Source organism: Carya illinoinensis, chromosome 11 (genome assembly GCF_018687715.1).
Source record: "Carya illinoinensis cultivar Pawnee chromosome 11, C.illinoinensisPawnee_v1, whole genome shotgun sequence".
NCBI classification, from domain to species: Eukaryota; Viridiplantae; Streptophyta; class Magnoliopsida; order Fagales; family Juglandaceae; genus Carya; species Carya illinoinensis.
The window spans coordinates 42,131,811-42,154,054 of NC_056762.1; the positions used below are offsets into that span (position 1 = coordinate 42,131,811).

Sequence of the window (22,244 nt, forward strand, 5' to 3'; positions counted from 1 at the left end):
TTCTCCTCTATTACTCTGTGCAAAACAAAATTTCATTAAAACATACTTAACTTGCTATCTACAACACATTGAATCATGAAAGTACAAGGCTTGCCTTATCATACACATACAAATTTCCGTTAGTATAAGCTATAGCAAAAGCACCATCGCCTCCAAGTACCCATGCAACACTAGTGCAACAACGGTCAAAAAAAGAGAAGTTTAATCAAACTAGTCAATTAGACTACTTGAATAAAAATAGTTACAATAAAAAGAAATACAAACGAGAGCAAACACGGAAATGGTATACCCCAATACCTCAAAGCTTGCATACCAAAAATAATTTAACAAAAGAAAAGACAGAAATGGTTTCTTTCTTTCTTTTTTTTTTTTTTTTTTTTTTTTTTTTTTTTTTGGGCTGAGAGAAAAGATGGAAATAGTTACTCTAGGCTTAAGAAGAAACTCTCTAGGAAACCATAGGTGGCAAGATTGGCAATGGAGAATGTCAATAAGGAAATTATTCTGGTTAATTTATAGTACCAAATGCAGAACCAAATTCTATCAACCTGAATCAAAACCCTAGTTAATTTACAGCTAATATACCTAAACCCTAGAGCTAAATACAGAGGAGTAAACACAGAAAAAAGAAGAAGAAGAGAGAAATATATTCCTAAACACTAGCATCACAGAGAAACAAGAAGTAATAAGGGGTCGATTAGTTGCCGTGCATGAGTTGTGTAGCGGCTGGGTTGCAAGGGGTCATCTCGTATTGCAGCAGCTTGCTGTTGGTCCGAGGAACAGGGGTTGAAGGGTAGAAGCTGTAGATGGTTGGAGAGACGGTGACAATAGGAAAAACATAGTGAAGGAGGGCGTGGCCAGTGATTTAGCAAGGGTGCATTTTGGTAGTTGGAACACGAAGGAGGAGGCCGTGGAGAGGATGGGTGCTTCGAATTTCAAAAGCTGTAATGTGTGAGCCGGCTGCTGCCAAATAGTGGCTGCCAAAGAGTGGGAGAAGTTGAGCGAGACGAGGGGGAGAGTGGTCTGAGAGTGCTGCTGGTGGGGGGATGCTGACGACAGAACGAGGGAGGGGACGAAAAGCTGGGGAGAGGGGAGCTCGAGAGGTTCTTTTCGAAATCAAACCGAGCGACACTACTGAGGGAGGGAACGGAAAATGGGGTCAATTTGGTCATTAGACAGTTGCCACGTAGGGTGTGCCTCCGGCTGATCCCAAACAGGGGCTGCTCCCAATATTTATTCTTTAATTTTTGGTTGGTCATTGTACAGAGACAGTTTCTCTAATGGTGATTGAGCCTTGTCAGTGGTTGTGATTTGAGTGGAGTCTCAGCGACAACAAAGAACAGAGCCGATCAGATGGACAAGAACAAGAGCCGTACTGATCTACTGATCCCAACGCCAACCTTACTCAACGGTCAAAAAAGTATCTTCAATTATGGAGTGAATTTTGGATTGCTGTTCGTTGATGTGTACCCTATAAAATGATCAAAGATGAATAACAAGAGCATTATTTTTTTTAATCTATTTGATTTTTTTTTTTTTAAAAAATCTATTTGATGTTGTAAACGATGTTATAAATCAAGTCATATCAAATGAAATATTATTATTTAATATTTGTTACACTTGATTACCAGGATAATTAATTCAATAGAGACTTCAAGTTATGAGCGATTGGTTAAAAGAGAAAGAAAAGTTATATATTTATCAAATTTATAATTTTTTTATCTACTTGTAAAAAAATTTTGTAAATTAAAGAAATGTGACTTTGTTTGTACATAATAAAATTTTTTAAAAAGTAGATTTTATTAAAAAGAGTGCTAATTTAAATTTTAAATATAAAAAAATCAGTATTGATATGTAACGCAATTTTTTTTTATACGTAGCAAAATTGTCTCTATATATATTCCACGCCGTTGGGTTATGGAACCACTTGTGTACGTTTGATTACTTGCGGTTCTCGGTTATGATTGGATTCACCAGTAGGAGTAGGAGACTTTGAGAGCGAGGAATGTTGCACCCCTGATATATATATATATATATATATAATATTTATGAGTCCTTTATTTAAGAAAATGGATTGTAAGAATTATAATTTTAGTCCGTGAGTTTATGATCCAAAGATAATTGAAAGAGAAAGAAATGGTCGAGAGAAAATAAGACATAGTTTTATGGTACGTAGTTCGGTATTACGTATACAATGTCAACGTACGTCCAACACTAGGCAAGACTACTCGATCGGGAGAATTGGGGTATATGAAGACATAAATACATTCAAATATAAATATATTATCAATGCAATAAATAATTTAATCATATTAATCAAATCATTCCTAACTAGAAGGGATAATAAAAAATTAAATATTTAAAACTATATATAATGCAAAATATCTTAATACTAAATTTGGAGCTTACGTGCAATAAATAGTCCTTAGTTGGCCGAATTGAACTAACAATATGCTAAAGGGCTGTGTTTGGTAAGTGAAGGTAGTATGGGATTACTTTACTATTATGCATAAACAGTTTATTATTATTTACAAATTATGTCTTACATTTTTTACTACCATTTATTAATTTTTTTTATTATTATTTATATATAATTTACGATGATTTCAGTATCCAAATGTAACCTTAAAAATTAAAAGCTGACGAAAAGTGGATTCAAGATGGTTTGATCACAACATAACAAAAATGTATTCAAACCATGCTAACAAAATATAAATGAACATCAATGAAGATTTAGTGAGAGTCGAGAGAGATGAAGCCAAGCAGATGGTTAGCTGCACAAGCATCTTTTTCATGATTAAACTGTTAATTTTTCTTCAATCAGGTGCATGCAGCTAGCGTGAGTAATTGGGATTGGGTTGTTGCAGAATCAGAGAGTTTAAAGGTTGCACTTGCATGTAATTAAGGTGGACTAGGCAGAAGCCTAGTCAGCCAAGCCTGGAGGTTAGTTTGGGGTTCCTCTATTTTAAGAGGTCCAGTCCCCAAGGCAAGAATTTTTGTTGAGGGGACGAGATTGAAGGCCCAGGAGTCTTTCCCCGGCCGAGGCTTTAGCCCAATTCGAGCCTTGTCATAAATTTTTTAAGAGAACGACCAATTTTTATACAGGCTAGTTATATTAATTAAGAATTCGAAACTAATAATAATAAATTTGCAACTCGAATAGATCACGATTCACTTTATTCAATAAATTGTCATATAATCAGAATCAAAAATTCTATGCGCAGTCATTTTTGTAGACTCCTTTGTGCACTCCAGTGATATGATTAGTTGTGTATTAAAAAAAAATTAATTCAGCCAATCATATCAGTAGAGTGCGCAGGGAATACGTAAAAGTGACTGTATGTAGCATTACTCAATCAGAATAAGAAGAGAGAGATCAAGAAATTTTTCGTATTTTCTATGGTCTCCTGGCCCACACCTTATATATTTAGATGCATATATTGAGCAATCTGCTAAACTTATTAATTTATTAAGCCATGAAGCTTATAAGGGCACAGGATCCACCATTAAAGACGCTACAAAATCTTTGAGCACAATTCCAGCATGTGTGTAGCCATCTTCGTCTTTGTACACGACATCAATGACACGTGCAAGGTTGAGAACTCGCATGAGAATTGGCATGGGGACTTCAGTTGGGTGGAGGCACTCTTTGTTTATATCCTTCCATGCATCTGTCACTTGTTTCATCAATTCATGGACTGCTTCTTCTTCTGTAACACCGTGTTGTGTCATGTAGCATTCAACAGCTGAAGCAACGTGCCCTCTTTTTTGCTCAAACTGCAAATATTATTATTGAAGAATTGTTTATATATGTTAGTATATAATTAATTAATAGGGCAATTTTATAAATTATTATTATAAAGAAAAAAAAGGAGAAATAATTATACCTTGTGTGACACGATGTCATCCATGAGTCGGCAAACCACTGCTGAAGCTGTGACCATTTTAGGGTCACTGAACAACCATTCGAAGGAATCCTTTGTGACAATTTCTCCCATTCCGACTAAGGATGTGGTTGCTAACATTGCGTAGGCAGAGGTAACAAGAGCAAGGGGCATATATTCGTCCATTGTTGGTATGTATTTCTGGTGGAACCATTTGGCTTCATGGTGGTATGCTCTAACTTGATTCTTCATCTGAGACAACGTAAGTACGTAGATATAAGCAACTCACAATCAGAACAAACACTAATGTTTTTGAAACATATAATATAGTCAAACATAATATTTCATGTTATATATGTTTGTTTGTTTGTTTTTTTTTTTTTTTGCTTAATTTCTCTGAATATATAAACTATGATGCTTACAGATTCTATTGCATACTGGACTCGATACGATTTTTCTTCACCTAGGTTTTGCTCCATTTCAGTGTAAACGTTTAGGAGTGCCTGGTAACTCATTTTCATGTACTCCGGGAGTTTATCTGCAGCACTCATATCCCACCTGTAAAATAGGTAGTTTTTGTGAAATTTAGCTTTCCTTGTTAATCAGAAAAAATTAAGAATAAATGCAAATATGATCAGGATGTGTCTCAATCTCAACCTCTCGATTGCTTCAGTAAAGAGGTCAAGTTCTTCCATTGTACCATACACATCATAGATATCATCAATAACAGAGGTCATGGATATCACTTTGGTTAGCATCCTCCTAGCAAAGCAATATTGGGGCTCAAAGTACACTCCCAATATCCAAAAATAGCACTCAACCACCCTGTCTCTGATAAAGGGTAGCTTTCTTGAAAAGTCCAAGTCTTTCCACCAACTGTAAAACATAATTTAAAATAATCATTCTATCAATTTCCTACAATTATCATATCATTATGTACAAGCTAGCTTACTCATAGTACTTGCAAGTACTCTGAGATAGAGCTTAATAACTGACCTGGCAATGTCAGCAAGTTCTTTCTGGTGCACTTTCTGCAATAGGTTGAAATCCAACTTTGCAAACTTAAGAAGAACTTTATCATGTGAAGCATCTTCTTGGTATACAGAAAAGTAATGCCTTGCCTCTAGCCTTTGTAGTCCTTTCCGGATTGGCTGTTTCAAGGCATGGGTTACTTGTGTTGCTAGAGGCCCGCTTAATTGGGATGCTACAGATTGAAGATGTGTGGTAGTGAAGACAAGAGCCTCATCCAATATATCTTCACCTTTTACCCTGAGATGTGTGGCTTCATATAAGCTTAAAATTCCTTTCACATCATTGCAAAGTGATCCCTTAAAATTCCCTTTGCTGTCCTTGAACTTGTTGAACATATCTACCTCACAACATTCCAATGACATCAAATAAGTCACCCCATGGAAGGAGATTAATATATATATATATATATCTATATGTGTGTGTGTTAAATAGTACTGTAAGGCACTTTTTAATCCCATAATGAAATGGGTTCTGTCTTTTACTTTTAAAAGCTTTAATTAGTTCATTATGTTTCCCTTGAAAAAGAATTCTGCAAGCCTATAGAAAGGAATTGAAGCAAGCATTTCTTACCGCATGAAACATAATAGCCGTCTTGTCTAAGCAGTCGAAATAGCAGGGCAACACTGTAGAGGTCATCATTATATTCAGGGTCATCACTTTCATGAGTCTTCTGCAATTGTTGTAGAATTTCTTGAATCTCATTGTCAAAATGGTAAGACACGCCTAAGCGCTGAATTGCATCAACCAAGATTAGTTTTTGTGAAGGCTTCTCAATCGGAGCCGTGAGCATCGTCATCACATTTTCCTTCAATTCCTCAATTTGTTGCCCCATATTCACATCATATTCCTGTAGGAGCAAAAGTTATATATGCACTGTGACTCGTCCATAAAATAATATCATACTTTCAAGATTAAAATATTATCCCTTGAAATGCCAGGACTTAAAATATAAGCTAGCATTTCCCAGTACTGAGAAATGCAAATAGTGTTTGATTTATGAAAGTTCGAAACATATGATATTGTAATGTAAACACAATACATAGCACTCTTAAATTACCAGGAATTCAGAAGCATATGAGAGGAAGTGGTCACCCCAAATGCTGGGTTGAAAATCTGCTGAACGACGGTTAATTTCTGGCATAACATGATTCTGAGCTGTTGGAGCAGCAACTTCTGAAACTTGAACAGACATTTTAGAAGGTAATTGGAGATGGTGTTGCTAAATGGCACCGAATTCTAGAGCTTTCAGTTTCAGGGGCTAGTATGTGATCATAAAGAGATTGCGGGTTCAGGTATTTATAGAAAGATTTATGCTGTAAACAACGAATGGAATGACTTTACAGACCTTAATCACACGTTTTAATAAATTATACTGGAAAGTCTTGAGAAAATTTATATCGATAATTACACCCAAACGGTTTGAACAGATATATTATATTGATAATAAAAATATCTAATAAAATATCTCGATCGCCAGCAGCCACCTTTGAATTTCTGGGAATAAAATAGATACTTGGAGAACAGATACTTTTTGGGTAGTCTTTTCGTGGAAACCGATCGATTACGGACTCCTCCAAGCAGTCACAAAATACCCCACGCGCGGCTGCATGCTTACTTCTTTGGACCGAGTACTCCCCCCCCCTTCAATCTTGATCACTTCTATGACCCGTAAACAAATCTTGACTCCAACTTTCTGTCTTATTTGTGATTTCACGTCATCAAACTCAACCTTTCCGCTACCCGTGCCTCGTACATGCGGACTTAATTTACAAACCCGCATTAGTTTGTAAAACTCATGCTCAAATTACTGTTGATTTACGATCCGGTCCACAATGCCTGCTTGCAGATCATGTATAATATTCATAGATAAGGTGTGTGAAGAATCTAACTAGGATCAATATTTGGCGTCAATCGCACATGTTTTGACGAGTCCGTAGAAATTAAAAGCATGTGCGTTCGATATGTACGTTTTGAATGGAAAAATGGTATACATAAACAGCCAATTGCATACTGGCTACTTTCCAACTACCCGCGCGTGCCTCCTTCATGCGGACTTTCCTCCACTCTAGCGATTTTCCAGATTTTCGTCCGCTCGATCTATATATCGTTACATGACTTATAATTCTTTTATAATTATTTTAGAATTTATTTTTAAACAACCAATAAAATTATATCATTTCAATTAAAATTAATTTTAATATTACAAAACTACCCTCAATTTCACGTAGAGTTGTAAAAAAGTTATAAACTAACTGTAAGGTTTACCATTTTCCTTTGGCCTATACTGCTCATTTTCTTCCATATTTTTTGAAAAGTTAAACTTATTAGATCATTTTTCTGTCGAAACTGGATACATCCATGCATGCATACGGAACTAATCATCTTAAAAATCACTTTTTTATATTGTTTTCAAACAAATATAACATGTTACAAAGTGCTAATTTAGACATGCATATGATTATCAAACAATAAAAAACTTTTTAATAGTAGAGTTTATCACTTGAGCTCTACAACTTTGCTAATTTATCACTTTTTAGTAGTGATACTTCAGGCTACAGGACTACTACCGTCAATGCGTAATAATCGAAGGCTCCTGATCTCGTAGTTCTTACCATATAGAGATGATATTGGAGTCGAAATATTGGCGCCTAGCTGTGCCAAGTAAAAGAATAAAAAAAAAATGAAAAATCTAGCATATAACATGCACAAGGTAAATTAAAAAGTTAATTAAAGGCATTCAAACCAAGCTTATGTATGATATTTTGAACTAAATCAACAGGAAGACATATTTTGAGGGCTATGCCTTTTCTTCATGATTTATTATAAACTCCAAGATCCATCTATTTTAGAGCACTTGAATACAACTAGTAATACTCATATTGAGATTGGATATACGAGCGATTCAACCTTAGCTTTCATCTCTTTTTTCACATGGCCGGGTGTATGTAACACCGTGCTCCCCATAGTTATTAATAAAGTTATTTTTAAAGATCTGGAGGAGCCAGAGTGCGCACTATTACTAAACTAGACTTAGAAAAATATTTTCTTTTATTCTAAAAGAAGCGTTAGGTACAAAAATTCTTATAATAAATAAATTTATTTTATATTAAAATACTGAAATCATAAAAGAGAGCACGGAATTATTTATTAAAATTTCTTGAAGTCTATGCTATAAAAAAAATCATAACTTAAAATCTCTGTATATGATTTAGGCCACTGTCATGCCTTTTTATACTAAGTCTTGTCTTGCATCGCTACATTCATAAATATTATGATCCAGGTTAGTTTAAAAACATAAAATAAACTAAAATGAATCGACGACTTAGTAAAAAATCTATCATAACATAAACATACTTAATATAAGATTTTTATAAAATATTTCATCTTGAGCTTAAAATCATGATTGATCATACTCATGCTTATACTTTGCATGACTGATTTATTTGAATTAACTGATTGATCTGATTTATCTGACTAATCTAGCTGGCCAACACACTTAATCATGTGTGCGAGGTTATGCACGTCCCCACCTCCCTCTATCGCAAGAGGAGCCGCTAATAGTATTATGGCATACTATAGTGGACCAAGCTAGAATCTGTGCCTGCATTTGAATAACCATTTGATTAATTGTTATGAATTTATTTTACACTTGATCTTATAAAAATTTATATGTTTTATGCAACGTGAGATGCATGATACATATATAACTATAATATGGGAAATGAAACATAATGAATGACATGCATTCAAATATCGTAACATGTGTGGTACATAAACATTAGTTTCGAAAGAATTGGCTTTAATAATAGGAAAAATATACTTGCAAACACAATTGTGCACTAATCTGTGCACCAATGTGATGTGATTGGTCAAAAAATAGATTATATTGAAAACAATGTTAATTTAAATTTTAAATATGAATGAATCAGTATTGGTACACAGATTAGTATACAACTGTGCTTGTATATAGCAAAACTCTTAATAATAATATATTTAACAGGCTAATGTATTCTAATCCTAACTTGTGATCAAACTACTTACCTTATAGTGTTGCTTCCTAATTTTTCGACACAAAATCGATCACAGTGCAATGGAGGGACAACAATGGTTGTGATTAGGAGGGAGGAAAAGACAACGGTGGCCTTGCCGTGTTTCATGGTGGGGGGGGATGAGTCTACGGCATACTGAAGGTAAAAAGAGAGCTAAAAACAAAAAGTCTAGGCTTGAAGAGGCCGTAGATGCACGAACAATGTATGCGACTCTATTTATAGGATGATATGAGTTGGGTTTAGGTATTTTAAGGTGAAGAAGATTCTAACGTTGTAATTCTAACGTGTTTGAAATTGAAGACATACTCTAGTAGTTTATTTAATGTAATATTGAGACTGTTAGAGACTATATAGGGAATTTCAATTAGTAATAATTTTAAATTGAAATAAATTTCTAATGGCTAGTTTTTAAATTCTAAAAGGAGTCTAATTCATTCAATAAATAATAAATTGGATTTAACTTAATGATTGAGTCTAATTAAAATTCTTAATCACTTTTAATAATTTATCACTCGTAGGCTTATGCAATGTGACCCATTAAATATAATTTAGGCCTAATAAAAATTATCAATATTCTAACTTTAAAATTATTACCTATTGGGTTGGGTTGTTACGGTATATATATCCATCTCTGTCCTTTTATATGACATTTATTGCCCCTAAAAGATTGAGAAAGCGCATAGCCTCATATATATATATATATATAAGATCCTCATTGATATCCTTCCTGCTGAATTCATCATCTCCAACTTCTTTTGAGACACCATACTTTTTCATATAACATTAATGCTGTTTTGTTCAAACTGCATCATGACTTAATACATTTGCTGCATTACCTTTTGCTGCGACCTAATTTTGTTGCAAAAAGGAATTGAATTGATGGCACTTCAATTAGTCGACACGAAGGATACAATAGGAAACATATGGTTCTTACCGGCTGATAACCATCGCTGAAAAAAGGAATGCAGCAAAAGCCTGTATTTGTTGTAGTCACTACAACAAAAAATATTTTTTGGGACGAAAATTTTCATCCCAAAATATATAGATTTCGTTTCGAAATATTTTTTGGGACGAAAAAATTTCGTCCCAAGGTCGTCCCAACATCACTGTCCCAGAAGATATATTGGGATGAAAATCACAATTTCGTCCCAAAATATATCTTTTGGAACGAATTTGAAATTCACCGTTTGAACGATAGATTTTTTTGTCACGGATAAAATTCGTTCCAGAATTGCGTTCGAATGCTTCTCATCTACCATTCGAACGTTAACGTTTTTTTGAACGGTTATCAAGATACGTTCAAACGATCAATAGAAATACATTCGAAAGTTAAATGAACCGATCGAACGGTTGGGGAGATCGAACGGTGCTGATAAACGTTTGAATGATATGGTAATGTCCTGCGTTTGAACGTTTTTTTGAGCATCTGGTATCGTTCGAATGGTTTGCTCATTAATGTTTGAACGGTACATTATCGTTTGAATGGCATGCCCATTAATATTCGAACGTGACACGATCGTTCGAACGAATATTATTTTTATTAAACCCAATAATTATAAAAAAACTAAATAGACATCCATATTATTTGAAAAACATAAATTAGGAACTGTTTAATTACTCACAAAATTTTTATAATAAGTGCGAAGAAATAAATAACCATAAGACTAGTATTGTTCATACATAATTAGATAATGTCATAAGTTAGACGTAAAAAACCATCAGTTGGTTGGAGGCCTGTACTGTTGCATGAGCTGTTGCATTTGGAGTTGCATATCTCTCCTGAACTCTGCTTGTTCTTCTTCATGTTGTTTGAGGCGCATCTCTATGTCTCCTTGTCTCGCTAATTGAGTCTCTAACTCTTGTTGTTTTGCAACCAATTCTTCAATTCTACGATTCGCATTCTCTTGAGCTATAGAAGCAGACCCGGAAGAAGAGGAAGAGGGAGAAGGTTTTACACAGCGATCCAAACCCCTCAAATATCCTGAACGTTCACCCAGAACTTGTGTAAAAATCTCAACATCAGTATTTGAGGAATTTTGATCTGACGTAGATTCAGCACGCAGGGCAACAATTTTATCCTACACATAAGATAAAGAGTTAATATCATCATAAATATTCAAATATATTTATTTAAAACAAATTATAATACTTACATAATTTTCACGGGCATCAGGATGACTCCACTCTCCATTACGATTAGTATGTGATGCAGCATATAATTTTGTCATATCATAATTGGCATCTGAATCTTGTTATAATAAAGATTTGTTAAGATATAAAGTCATTATGATTCATATATTCAGTTAATTATATACAAATAAAAGAATAGCAATACCAATTTTTTAGAGAGGCGGTGGAAAGATCTTGAGCCTGCATGATGAATAATCTTTAATTTTGATCTATTTGTTTTGTTTATAGAACTTCGCTCCTATATAAGAATTGAAAATATTAGAAAGTGAAATTAAAAATAGGACTAAAATAATTAAATTAATTATACCTTATATGATGGATCCTCAAACATGTCACAAAATTTTTCCCAATCAAAAGGTTGCACATCTTGAAAAGGATGTTGGCGTGCTTCTTCACTATTCTCAAACTTATTATAATGCTCATGACACCTCGCCTTATACTTGCGGAATGCATTACTCATAAGCTCTTCCACAGTTTTACGCTCCTCTCTTCGACCAAAATTTAATTCGAAATTATCCTTACAGAAAAAAGTTTAGACAAAAATATTATCATTTACAATATTCTAACTTTAAAGTAAAATAAAATCATAAGTCCAATTAAATTTCATTTATTAAACATTACCAAACAACGCTTCTTGATAAGGTCCTTAACATCTTGGGGGACTTTCTTCCATGAACTTGTTGCCAAAGGTGCATATGTACTTGTAAGAGCACCCACATGCGATGCAAGCCAAGCTATTGGTTGTCCTTTGCCTCTGGTATGTTCATCAAGAATGTTAACTTTGATCTTACCCACCTTACGATATTTTTCCAACGTCACGCCTCTCGTAGTACCTCGACCTTGACGAGATTGTACTGTGAAGTCATCATGATATATAACATTATAATCAATATTCTATTATAATCTTAATTAATAACTTTTATGACTATTAGAATTTTATCTTGTTCTGTAGAGTCAATCTCTAATGGTGAGTCTGAAGGAGAGTTAGGAACAGGTGGAGATGGGTTGCGCACTTCCTTTCTCTTTGGAGGCATAATTTCAAAAAACTGATATAATATTCATTAAGTAAAATAGTGCTCATCATCACGTAATGTGAAAATATAATTCGTCAATCACTATCTGTATCAGTATCATTTGACAATTCAGTCTCATCTTCTGTAGATACTTCAGATGAATCAACATTTTGCTCAAGTGTCGCATCAATAATTTCAGCCTCAATATCTTCTCTATTCAATGGAATCATCTCATACTGGATCAAATCCACAAACAAATTAAAGACGGGCTGACTCTCTTGGTATGCTTCTTGAGTAGAGACATCATCTTCTTCTTCACTCGCCCTTCTGCCTGAGGGATAACATCATATATATTTCTTGGAGCATATTTTTGTACTACTCGCCATTGAGTTCCTAACTTCGGGTCATCTAAGTAGAATACTTGAGATGCTTGAAAAGCTAAAATAAATGGATCATCATCGTACCATTTTCTTAATGTATTAATACTCAAGAAATATTCATCATCACGTACTCCAGTTCGAGGATTGCTTAAATCCCACCAATCACACTTAAATAGATACACTGCAAGCTCCCCCAAATATTTCATTCCAATTATATCAACAATCACTCCATAGAAATCAATATTTTCTCCATCATGACTTCTCTCAACTAGGACACCACTATTTTGTGTTTTCCTATAATGATCTCGATCTATTGTGTGATACCTACTACCACGAGAAATACATGCAGAATATCTTGTAGCCCGTCTCGATGGGCCACGCGCTAATGCATACAATTCATCTGATATATCGTTTGGATTATTGGCATGCATTTGTATAACCTACATATTAAATAAAACTTCTATTATATCAATAAAAAAACAATCAATATTTTCTATTTGTATTGAATGAAGTGTCGCATATGTAATGTCATTACCTGTTGTTCAAACCATCTCGGAAACTCCTCTTCATGTTTCTAGTCTATATCATTTACTCTTAGTTCCTTGAGCATGTTAATATGATCACTGAAATTGATGATTACCACATGTATTTTATATTATTAGAATTTTGTGAAAGTAAATGAGCGAATACTAAATTAAGAAAAGATTAATACTTACTTCAAGTAAATCTCTATCTCAGGGCAATTGTTCAGCATGTACCACTGAGCTTTCTCAAATTCTCTTCCACATAAGTCATAACCACGCACTGCACCAAGTAGACGTACTTGTTGGGAAAATACGGAAAACACATTTTGTTGTCTTGCTCTGTCAACGTCAAAGTTTCTTTCTGGCCGATCAAACCTAGTGTCAACTCCGTGAAAATATTTGGAACATAAGGTATGCCACTCATCATCAATATATGCTTCTGCAATTGATCCTTTTGGGTGAGCTTTGTTACCAACTGTTCGTTTCAACTTCCCAAGAAATCGTTCAATGGGATACATCCATCTATACTGAACTGGTCCTGCAAGTCGAGCCTCACGTGGCAAATGGACGGTCAGGTGAACCATGACATCGAAAAATGACGGTGGGTAAATACTTTCTAGCTTACACAATATTATAGGAATTTCCCGTTCCATTCGATCCAAAGCTTCTACATGTAATGTCCTTGCACATAAGTCTTTGAAAAATAAACCCAACTCAGTCAAAGTCACGCGCACGTCTCTAGTCAAGTACCCACGGATACCAATAGGCAAGATACGCTGCAAAAGGACATGACAATCATGACTTTTTAACTCAATTATTTTCCAGTCATTTGTTCGCACACACCTTGTCAAATTCGAGGCATAACCATCCGGTAATTTAATTTTCATTATCCAGTCATAAAAAGTAGCCCTTTCATTCCTTGACAATGTATACCACCCAATCGGCATGTAAACGGACGAACCATTTTCTTGCAACTGCATTTCCGGTCTTATTCCCAACCGCTTCAAATCCTTCCTTAAGTTTAATGTATCCTTCGTTTTTCCTTCAATTGACATCAATGTTTTCAATACGGATTCGCATATATTTTTTTCAATATGCATAACATTAAGACTGTGCTGTAATTTTAACTTTGACCAGTATGGAAGATCAAAAAATATACTCTTCTTAGTCCAATTCAACTCAGATGTAGTTCGTTCTCTCTTTTGTTGTTTTTTACCAAATTCTTTACAACCAACATCTAGAAATTGTGCAAGTAAATCTTCACCAGACAAATATGGTGGAGGTTGGCCCCATTCAACAGTACCATCAAACATTTGTGAATTTCCCCGCCATCTATGATCTCAGGTAGAAATCGACGATGACCCATGAAACATAATTTCCTCCCGTAAGTGAGTCATTCAGATTTAGTATGTTTGTTACAAGTTGGACATGCCATTTTCCCCTTAGTACTCCAACCTGACAAGTTTCCATATGCTGGAAAATCATTTATTGTCCATAAAACGGCAGCATGCATCTTGAACGACTTGCCTGTTGATGAATCAAATGTGACAACCCCATTCTCCCACAAATCTTTCAATTCTGCAATCAATGGCTGTAAGTGTATGTCTATATCATTTCCCGTTGATCTCGGACCTGGAATGAGCAAACTCATAATGAAATATGGATCTTTCATACACTTCCACGGTGGTAGATTATACGGCATAAGTACGACTGGCCAAGTACTGTGACTAGTACTCATGTTCCCAAACGGATTAAATCCATCTGTTGCCAACCCAAGTCTCACATTATGTGGTTATTCTGCAAACCATGCGTGCTCCTTATCAAATTCCTTCCACACTTGAGAGTCAGCAGGATGTGATAAAATATCATCGTTTCTAACTCTGGCTGATGAGTGCCATATCATGTCTGCAGCCGTTGCACGTGACATATATAATCGTTGTAATCTAGGTGTCAAAGGAAAGTGGCGTACTACCTTTTGCGGCACATTTTGTTTGTCAGATGTCCATCTTGATTTGTGGCATATGGGACATTCGTTCAACTGCTCATTCTCTTGCCAAAATAATATGCAGTCATTCTTACATGCATGTATTACGTTGTAATCAAATCCAAGTCCTCGTTTCAATTTTTTTGCTTCATAGAAGTTACGAGGAAGTGTATTATCTGATGACAGTGCCTCCTTAAACAACTCGAGTAACATATTGACAGCCTTAATTGATAATCGGCACATTGATTTTATGTGAAGCAGTCTTACGGTAAATGACAACTTACTGTGTCTTTTGCATCCTGGATATAGCTCACGTTGTGACACATTCCACAATCGTGCAAAAGTATTATGACCCCCATCATTTGAACTTAATGTGTCCGTGCCACCTTTATTCATAAACATTCCCGCACCGATGTCACCTAACATTTCTTCCATATCCTCATCATACTCATCTCCAACAACATCTGGTTTTACATCTTCATCGATCTCTTTTTCTTCATGTGGAGCATCGAATGAAGTTGGATATGGTTCCCCGTGTAAGACCCAATCAGTATAACCCTTGTCAATACCTTTTACAAACAGATGCTCTCTCACCAAGTCTATCTTATGAGAGCGCAAATTCCTGCATTCTTTACATGGGCATCTAATACGTCCATCACTATCACATGAACCCAATGCAAACTCTAAGAATTTCTTAACACCTTCAGTATATACGTTGTAATTCTGACCCAAACGATCGTTAACTCGCATCCAACTCTTATCCATGCTGACTATCTTCATTATAAACAATCACGTGTGCATCAACAAACAAGCATGTATCATGTATCAATCAAGGAGTATGCCACCTTACACAGGGTAGTTGGTCCTATCCCATTCGGAATTGTAAGATCATAGTCGCAAACCTATCCTCTATAATCTGTCACGCCCAACAAAATTTCGACAGCATCTCCCCATAGTTCTCCAAATATGCTCGTCTGGTTGTGTGCACCGACTTGTTAATCGTCAATACAACATAACCGAAACTGCATATCCAGAGAACAAGGGATAAATTTGCCAAAACCTTAATGCTAGACGTATAACAGATATAAATCGATAGTTTGTGAGAATGATCTTACAATTCCAAACTGTCCACTCTGGACAATTCAAGAGTTATCAATCTTTCAATTAAGGCGGATTGATAACTCTCGAACGGGTCTAAGGCTAATTTTGATGAACAAGCAATATAAGATATGCCAATATTTAACATGTATCAAACAAACAATGCAACATATGCTAATTAAGTATTTATATTATTAAATAATTAGATAGTTGTTTTATATCTTTCAAAATATTTGATCAATTATAACTATTTGTATTGTAATTAACAAGCATGTTAATAATTATAACTATTTGTATTGTAATTAACATTCATTTTATTAATTATAATTCAGAATTTATATTTTAATCAAATTCATTTGATTACTTTTAACTTTTAAGTATTTAAGTATTATTAAATCCAGATTATTTGTATTTTATTTAAAATTCATTTTATTAATTCAAAAATTAAGTATTTTTGTGTTATTAAAACAAAACTATTTGTATTAACCTATAGTTGAATAATTCAACATCATATATAATTAAGTTTTGTTACAAATCTTAGATGATTTGTAATTTAATTCATTCTCATTTGATTATTTTAATCTTTTAAGTATTTAAGTATTATTAAATGTAGATTATAAATAATTAATTTTTAATTCAATTCCTGCATTTAAAATGTTAATTATTTTAACACTGACCAACATAACGTTCAAACGGTGCTCGTCACCGTTCGATCTAAGGACATACGTTCGAACGGAACATGAATATCGTTTGAACAGATTACTTCCAGATATCACTCGTCTTCAACCTCCGAAAACCCCAACATTTACAGTCCAAATTACATCAAAAGATAGCAAACTATATGACGAACTCATTATAGCAAACGAAAACACTTATATAAAAACTAAAATGAGAATATATTTAAGGAGAATACCTGATTTGGAGAGATAAAGCGGAAAATCCACCAAACGGTAAAAACTCTTCACCAAACGGTAAAAACAACCTCTTAATCTGAAAATATAAGAGATTGATATAAGTTAGTAATATTTGAGGGCTAGATTGAAGAATAATGGCGTTGGTTGGAAGAAAATGAGTGTGGGAGTGACTGGAAGTCGACTGGAACGAGTGCGAGATTGTGAGGTTCTGTCGTGTATATGTAGAACATTTACGTTTGAACGGTTGTTTAATGAACGTTCGAATGTCAAATCGATTAGCGGGAAAAATTTCCCCCGCTAATTTAACGTTCGAACATGAAAATATCCGTTCGAACTTTTTTCTTATACGTTTGAACGGTTATATTAAACCGTTCAAATGTCAAATCGATTAGCGGGAAAAATTTCCCCCGCTAATTTAACGTTCGAACGTGGAAATATACGTTCAAACGTTTTCTTATACGTTTGAACGGTTATATTAAACTGTTCATACGCCAAATTATATTGTTGCTTATTGTATTTTTTTTGCACTATACCTTTAAATATAATAACTTCTAAATATACTATAGTTTAGAGACATAGTAATATAACTATATAATATATAATCAAACATATATTATATAGTTTAGTAACATATATAGTATAAAATATCATATTACATCTAATATTATAGTCAAGTACATATATTAACCTATTATATATAACATATATATGGTATCATAGCATAGGGTTATATGTATCATATGCATATATATATATATATAATGTTTATACTATTATATTAATATTATTATATTATTTAATAATAGGATATCTACTATTAATATATATAGTGTCATCTATACTAGTATATATATGTGATATTAGTTAATATCACATATAATATATATGTTATATAAATACATGAACATAGTTTCATGTATATAGTAGTCTATTTTATATTAATTATACTATATAATATAACTTATACTATATACTATATAATATTCAATAGTATAATATATTTTAATTAAATATAATATAATATATATAATACATAGTGTTTAATAATATATAAGTGCATTAAATATATTGCATTTAATATATTTAACAGTTAAAATATATTATAATTGAATTAATTAATATATTTAATATAATTAATACCGAATATTGCATTTAAATATTATTTATTATCATGAAAAACCGATTAATTAGGGATGAGTATTAATATTCAGTTAATACGTTCGAACGGTATTAACTTACCGTTCGAACGGCACTGCATATATAAGCCCTCGACGTCACTTTCACGGAAGTTTACGTCTCCATTTCCCCCGTTCTAAGCCTCTAAATCGTTGATCTCCGTCGTTGAACGCCGTCTTCACCGCCGTCAACAGTGCCCACTCAAAGCCTCTACCTCTAACTACCGGTATTTTTCATTTTTAAAGCATTTTACCGTTTAGATTTAGGTTTTTGATAGATTAATTGTTTAAGTTAGGGTAAACTGATTTATACATCAAAATAATCGGTAGATTTGCATAAATCCATGTTAGGAATGTTTATTTAGGTTTCTATTACATTTATTTTGGTGTAAAATCCAGGGAATCGAAGGATTCCATGGATTTCAATGGCCGAGTCGACTCGGCCTGGAATCCCGATCGACACGAATATCGTTCGAACGCTATGTGTAGCGTTCGAACGATATAGCATAACGGTCGAACAGTTTGTCTGTAACCGTTCGACCGTTACAGGAATCGTTCGAACGGTTTTTAATATTATATTTATACTATTAATATTGATATTGAGAAATATATTTATTGTTGATAATGTTGTTCATAATATCAAATATTATTAAATTGTTGTTTGTTTCAAACTACTGTAAATAGTTCTTTATTGTATTTTTCTTGTTAATGTTATATATTTAGTTTGTAATTATAAATTTCAGGTTGATTATAATGTCTACTTCTAGATCGGCACGTAAGCGACGCAATCTTGGTGAGAGTAGTAGTGGTCCAGTTCGAGAGAGGACAGTTTCACTGGAGCGACCAATGAAGATTTCTGATTTCCAGAGTCTTCTCTGGGAGGGTCATTCATTGCCCTCAATATTCAGTGATCGTGGTTGGGGACCTATCTTGGATGAACGGGAGGAAGCATGGGAGCCAGTCTCCTACATTGACATTGTTGCCGAGTTCTATAGAGAACTCGGCAGTGCCAGCGCAGATGATTCTGGGGCCTACAGTATCACTGTCCGAGGAGTATGTAACAGCCCGCTAGAAATTCAATTGTGAAATTTCTATTAACTTTAGGAACCTCATGAAAACCCCATAAGTTTTCACGAATCCATTAATCGTATAGGTTTTTGTCTAACTACATAGTTAGTGTTATTATTGACTATGGTATCAGAAGTGTATTTTTGATTTTTGGAGATAGTTAGAAGTGTCAAAATGTATTATGTTTTGTGCCATTAGACTCGGAGGGTTATTTAAAGTCTTATGGTGCAATAACATTTTTTCATATTTTCGGACAAAACGTCTGTTCAAAACTGTAGATATTATTGGATAAAAAGAAATATCTTGAGATAATTTTCGTGAATATTATTGGGTAAAAATATTTTGAGTTGATTTTTATAGATACTATTAGATAAAAATATCTTAAGTTGATTTTTTGTAGATATTATTGGATAGAATATTATGAGATAATCTTTTATAGATATTTTGGGTAGGAGAAAACCACACTCAACTCTCAACTCCAGCCTTATCACCTCCCTTATCTCATCCATAAATATTTCCAGCCAGCACCCATGAACTTATCTTCAATTACACCTTCCAATAAAAGATTATCAAACACTTTCTCTCGGACAGCTTTTAGGAGATCTTTTGCACGCCCATTTCGAAGCTGTTGTAAGTGTTTTATCATAAAGTCTCCTTCATATAAGTTGTTCCTTTTTGAGTCTAGTTTACATGGATATCTTATTTGCCCCATTTGAAGATCATTTAGTCAGTCAAATATTGTGTAAACTATAGAAATGTCATTCTGGGAGATAAATTGGAGAATATGTTATAGTTTGGAGTTTTTCACCAAGCTAATGGATAGATATTGGTCCGAAATTTTTATGGAGTATTTTTAACATGATATGTGACTATTGGTTGAGGAGTTTTGTATGATTAAAGGTTTTGATGAAAGATTTTCTTAGATTTAGAAACTTAGAAACTGGAAGAAGAAAAACAGTTTCTGTTTTGAGAAAGTTTAACTCTTTAGTGGTCTAAACCTATTCTAATGACTTTAATAATTTTATTGGAGGATCCTAAGTATCTTATATACATGTTATATTATTATTTTGAAGATATTTGATATTAGTTTCAAAGATATGAAATTTTATGCAAAGAGATATTCAAATAAGCCAAAGTGTGGATATTCTTGGCTAAATTTATGTTTTGGTTAATTTCTAACCATGTGATCTTGAATTAGAAGCTTATATATGTTTTAGGACATCTTTTTAAACCATGTGATGGTTTGGTTTGAAGATCATATATTTATAAGTCATAGATCAAGAGATTTATCAAAACTAGTTGAGGAAAAAGTTTCTATTTTTGGACTAAGTGTAAAACCAAAAACTCCAAATGTTATTTTGTAATTTTGGTGATTTTGGTTTGATGATTTAAAGCATGGTTGATGTTAGGATGATATTATGAATATGTTAGAAGTAAGATTTGATTTTTGAAACTCTTGGAGATGTTTTGATTTAAGGTCAAAACTTGTGATTCAAGTGCTTGGATCTTTTTACAAAAAATTTTGGTGTTGATTATTAGCTTTTTCTAAATGGATGTTTTAAGTATGGTTTTGAACTTAGGATTGGAAGATGTTTGTTGTAAAATTTTGGTTTAAGCATGAGTTTTGAAGTTGAAAAGAATTGCAAAAAAAAAAAAATAAGGGAAATGGTCTATGGATGTTTCGGCCATAGTGTGTTTTCCATAGTTGTGTTTTGTTTTAAATTTTTCTGAGTTGATATTTAAGTTTAGGACAAAATTTACATGAGGAATGTAAATTTTGGAAACTTTTGGAGTTAGTATGCAAAATCCTTAAGTTATGGATAAAACGATCATTTTTCCACATGTAGAGAGTAGAATGAAAATTTTACTCTTTAAGTTAGTATTTTCCATATTTCAAATTATTAGTGATTTAGTTCTAACTTTTAGAATCACTAATTACAGTTTCTCGTGATCGCACTTGAAATTTTATAAGAAACGTGGAGATCGAGGTAAGTTAGCTTTTAACTTACTAGCAGTCTATTGTGTATGTGTGCTAAGTAAAGGAACTACAGTGTATGTATGTATGTTATCATATATGTCATGCCATGCCAAGTTATCACGTAATTATCTATTATACAGAATTTATTCTATCATCAATTTTTATCTGTTACATAATATATTCTGTCATGTATTACTGTACATTACAAGTATGTCATGTTAAATATGTTGTCTATTATATGTTATGCCATGTTACGAAATATTTCTATCTCAAGTTGGTCATATATTTCAAGTTATGTTCAAATCACGTTATGTTACGTCAGGGCTCCAGTCCTTTCGTTTTCCAGTCACGTTTCATTTTGAGTACATTCAGTTTGTGTAGAATACATGGGGTCACAACAACTGTGGAGTATGTATTTAACAGCATTGTGATGTGTAGAATACATGGGGCCACAACAACTGTGGAGTATGTATTTACACGTAGAATACATAGAGCCACAACAACTGTGGAGTATGTATTTTTCATGTTAAGTCAAGTTTGCGCAGAATACATGGGGCCACAACAACTGTGGAGTATGTATTTACACGTAGAATATATGGGGCCACAACAACTGTGGAGTATGTATTTTTCATGTTAATTCAAGTTTCAGAGTAAGTTCATACTAAGTCAAGTTTCAGATCAAGTTCATGTCAAGTCAAGTTCAGTTCATGTTTCAATTTAAGTTATGTGAATTATACTATGTTGTACGCTAAGTTATGCTTTAATTATTTATGAATTTGATTATGCATTTATGCTTTTACTATCATCCATGCATCATTAGCATGTGTGGAAGTTTTTTGTTAACTTGCTGAGATTTGAAATCAAATCTCACTGTGGTAGTCCCAACTACCATTCCCCTCGAATGGTAGATCTTGTTACAGGACCTGAAGGAGGATCAGGAGCTGACCAACTAGACACA

The 22,244-nt window shown here is 33.6% G+C and overlaps 1 protein-coding gene across 1 annotated transcript; it reads right to left on the reverse strand.

Annotated features, from left to right (window-relative positions):
- Window positions 1-3,144: 3,144 nt before the first annotated feature.
- LOC122280511 ((-)-germacrene D synthase-like) lies at window positions 3,145-6,241 on the reverse strand. Its single transcript, XM_043091436.1, has 7 exons — window positions 5,971-6,241; window positions 5,484-5,760; window positions 4,878-5,250; window positions 4,539-4,757; window positions 4,304-4,439; window positions 3,885-4,133; window positions 3,145-3,774 (listed from the first exon to the last, which is right to left on the reverse strand). The coding sequence occupies exons 1-7, from the start codon at window positions 6,103-6,105 to the stop codon at window positions 3,481-3,483; spliced, it is 1,683 nt and encodes a 560-aa protein (XP_042947370.1). The 5' UTR covers window positions 6,106-6,241; the 3' UTR covers window positions 3,145-3,480.
- Window positions 6,242-22,244: the final 16,003 nt, after the last annotated feature.

Excerpts from the sequence above, each read along its gene's own strand:
- LOC122280511 (XM_043091436.1), bottom strand. The coding sequence starts at position 6,105 with ATGTCTGTTCAAGTTTCAGAAGTTGCTGCTCCAACAGCTCAGAATCAT. Across the intron at positions 5,761-5,970 it reads CATATGCTTCTGAATTCCTG|GAATATGATGTGAATATGGG; the intron begins GTAATTTAAGAG and ends TTGCTCCTACAG. Across the intron at positions 4,134-4,303 it reads TCCAGTATGCAATAGAATCT|ATGAAGAATCAAGTTAGAGC; the intron begins GTAAGCATCATA and ends ACGTTGTCTCAG.